Below are 3,482 nucleotides of genomic sequence, written 5' to 3'. Positions count from 1 at the left end.
GCCACCCTGCGCCACCCTGACGTTCCCGGCGCCGTCCACAGCCCACCGCAGCTAGGTAGACCATCTCCCGCCAGGAAAAAGAAGGGGTTTCGCCGAGGCAGCCTCTTCGCCGTCGTCCGGGCACCTTTTCCGGCGTTTCGGCCGCGCAGGGCCTGTACACCGGCGGGCTTGCGCCCACCTCGCCCGCAAGGTGTTCGGTGAATTGCTCGGGCCGGCGATGGACTCCGAAGATGAGGAGGAGCTCACGGCGTTGCTGGAGGAGGAAGTCGAAGCCGACGTCCAGGAGCAGGAGCATCTCATGGTGCTCGCCGCCCTCGCCGGCCTGCTCGCGAGCAGTGAAAAGCCGCGGCGAGGTGGCTCGGCGCTTGGGCAGGTGAAAGCAAAGAACCGGCATCGTCTGGAAGGCTACTGCATGCTCTACTCAGACTACTTCGCCGACGCTCAATTGCACGGTAAGAAAACATTTCGGCGCCGTTATCGGATGAGCCGAAAGCTTTTCCCCAGGATTGTGAATTCCATCCGGGAGTTCGACAGCTACTTCAAGTGCAAGATGGATTGCCCCGGCACACTTGGATTTACCTCGATCCAGAAGTGCACGACAGCTATGAGGATGCTTGCATACGGAGCTCCCGGTGATTCACTCGACGACTATGGGCGCATGGCCGAGTCCACCACCATTGAGTGTTTCTACAAGTTCTGCAGGGTAGTGATGGCAGTGTTTGGACCGCAATACTTGCGAACACCCAATGCGGAAGACACTGCTCGGATCCTAGCACAGAATGAAGCAAGAGGATTTCCTGGGATGCTTGAAACCATCGACTGCATGCATTGGAAATGGAAGAACTATCCATTTGCTTGGCAGGGGTTGTACAAAGGCGCCAAAAGCGGTTGCAGTGTGGTACTTGAGGCAGTGGCCACACAGGACCTCTGGATTTGGCACTCTTTCTTTGGGATGCCAGGAACTCACAATGATATCAACGTCCTGCAGTGCTCCCCAGTCTTTGCCAAGCTTGTTGAAGGTCATTCTCCTCCAGTGAACTTCAGGGTCAATGGGCGGCAGTACAACAAGGGGTACTATCTAGCTGATGGCATCTATCCGAGATGGTCGACATTTGTGAAGTACATCTCAAACCCTATGCCAGGAGGCAATAACGCCTGGTTTGCAAAGGTTCAGGAGGCTTGCAGGAAGGATGTCAAGCGGGCATTTGGTGTGCTCCAATCTCGATTTGCTGTTGTCCGGTTCCCTGCTCTGACCTGGTCGAAAGATCAAATGTGGGAGATCATGACTTGTTGTGTCATCTTGCACAACATGATCATTGAGAGCGAGCAGGAAGAGCCAGTGTTTGACACTGAACCATATTACAAGTAGGGTCCTCTTGCCCAAATTGATCACCAGCTACCAGCAAACTGGACTAACTACCTCAATATGCGTCAGGTGATCCGAGACCCACAGGTGCATGAAGAACTGCAACACGATCTGATGGAGCACCTATGGAGGCTCAAGGGCGATGCCGAGAATGATGTGTGATGAAACTTGAGTTTTTATTTGTTAAACTATATAATTTGTATTGAACTATTTGTTGAACTATTTGATTTTTGTGATGAAACACGTCGAACTATAGTGACGAACTAATTGATTTTTATTTGTATGCGAAAATTCACGCCTAAACACGCCGAACCGCGCCGAATATGGGTCAATTCACGCAGATATCGGGCCGTTTTTGGACATAATTGAACCGAACACTGGGCTGAAATCGACGCCTGGAGGCAACGGCTGGGTGCCGAACCGCCCCAGCGCCGAGTTTATCATCGGCTCACCCCCAGGCCAGGCGCCCTGAGGGCGACGGCTGGGTGCCGAACCGCCCCCAACGCCGAGTTTATCGTCGGCTCACCCCCCAGACCGCCCTTTTTCGGCGCCCTGGGGAGCCGAACGGCTGGAGATGCTCTTACTGCCACTATGGGCAGTCTCAGCCGCCTCTGTGCCGGCACAACAAGAGCAGCAGGCCAGCAGCCCCACGTAGTGGACCTTCAAGAAGAGTCAAACCCAATCAAGGCTCGAAGAGACGGTAAACCGGTTCAGTCAAACCAGCGGTCTATTCTTTTAGCGTTGTATTACAATATATGGGGAAAATGGTCTTTTCATGTCACCTGACACCTTCACTAGTTAAAATGGACGAAAGTGTCACATAGGAAGAAAATTTGCACTTAGTGTCAAATAGGGAAGAAATTCTTATATTGGGCAGAATAGGAAAGCAAATTCAAGAAAGCGCCAAAAGAGGAATTCTCTGAACTATCCGAGGAGCATGGTTATTTCAAGACAGATGCTCAAATCGATTTCTCATTTTGGCTTGACGATAGCAACAGTTAAGATCAAAGTTCATCTAGACTCCAGACAACACAATCCCATCAACTGGAGGCTCCGGCCCTTGATGATAAGACGGATCTTCCTCTGCTTACAGGAACCTAAAATGGAGACCATGCTTCAGTTTTGCATCTTGAATGCCCTTCTCCCGGAACTGTCTTCTTCCATATCCGTGTCTTCCGAAAGTACAATTTCCACGTCCCTGGTATCCCTTTTTAATACATTGCCTAACTTCCCAACTGCTTCGGTCTGCTGTTGCAATGCCTATTTTGTGCAGTTAAAAATTCTCAACTTGACAGAACACAAGGCCATAAAAATGGACAGACAAAGATTAAAACCCGCCCTTACCTCAAGAAGCTCGGTAACATTCTGCTTATCGACTTTGGTTGAACTCGGAATATAGATGGGACCACTAGCGCAGCCGGTGCTTGCAAGAACACGTGAAGTTGAAAGAAGATTATAAGCTCTCTTCGACAGATCACCGCTGGTTCCTTTTATCTGTTTACAGAAGATTCAAATAATCAAAATCCATAATCAACCAAATGCAGAACTAATAGACAGGAAAAAGAAAACTAACCTGCTTTATTATAGCAACCAATCTTTCATATAAATCAGCTTCCTCTTTCATTAACGGAACACGGAAACCCCGGTTTTCCAATGCCTCCACTATTCTCATGATCTTTATCAGGAGTTCAAAAAATATATAACGGTCAGATACAAGACATGAATAATGAATTTGCATTTCCTATGCACATTTTAAGTTATGAAAAAAGGAGAAGAAATATCACCCTTAGGAGGCGCCTCTCAATAACAAGCTCTTGATGCTTCAACCGTTGGATCCAGGGATATGTGTCAGCTTGGAAATGTCTTTGCAGCTACAATTGAGTCTTTTTTTATGCAAGATATTGATTCCTGGACAAATAAATGAAAATGCCACGATATGATTATACCTTCTTAACATTGGAGTGGGTCATGCTCAATCTTTCAGTATCTGAAACAAGAACTTCATCTTGGAGCTGCACAGAAGGAAACAGGGCTAACAGATCTTGTCAAATGTCAACAACCCACCAAACAATATTACTGTGAAGAGTACGAACTTTTTTAGTTTTGAACACAGAGA

The 3,482-nt window shown here is 48.3% G+C and overlaps 1 protein-coding gene across 2 annotated transcripts in view; it reads right to left on the bottom strand.

The window, feature by feature from the left end:
• Positions 1 to 2,094: 2,094 nt before the first annotated feature.
• Positions 2,095 to 3,482, bottom strand: part of LOC119363589 (nuclear pore complex protein NUP54-like) — a 14,136-nt gene continuing 12,748 nt past the window's right edge. For both annotated transcript variants that reach the window (XM_037628969.1, XM_037628970.1), the window contains 5 exons: positions 3,313 to 3,378; positions 3,151 to 3,237; positions 2,940 to 3,041; positions 2,711 to 2,860; positions 2,095 to 2,626 (listed from right to left, as the gene is read on the bottom strand). In XM_037628969.1, coding sequence (XP_037484866.1) covers positions 2,483 to 2,626; positions 2,711 to 2,860; positions 2,940 to 3,041; positions 3,151 to 3,237; positions 3,313 to 3,378 — 549 coding nt within the window. In that variant the 3' untranslated portion in view covers positions 2,095 to 2,482. The remainder of the gene's footprint in view (positions 2,627 to 2,710; positions 2,861 to 2,939; positions 3,042 to 3,150; positions 3,238 to 3,312; positions 3,379 to 3,482) is intronic.

The sequence above is a fragment of the Triticum dicoccoides genome, chromosome 2B (assembly GCF_002162155.2).
Source record: "Triticum dicoccoides isolate Atlit2015 ecotype Zavitan chromosome 2B, WEW_v2.0, whole genome shotgun sequence".
In the NCBI taxonomy this organism is placed as follows: domain Eukaryota; kingdom Viridiplantae; phylum Streptophyta; class Magnoliopsida; order Poales; family Poaceae; genus Triticum; species Triticum dicoccoides.
This window is presented reverse-complemented; position numbering and strand designations above follow the sequence as displayed.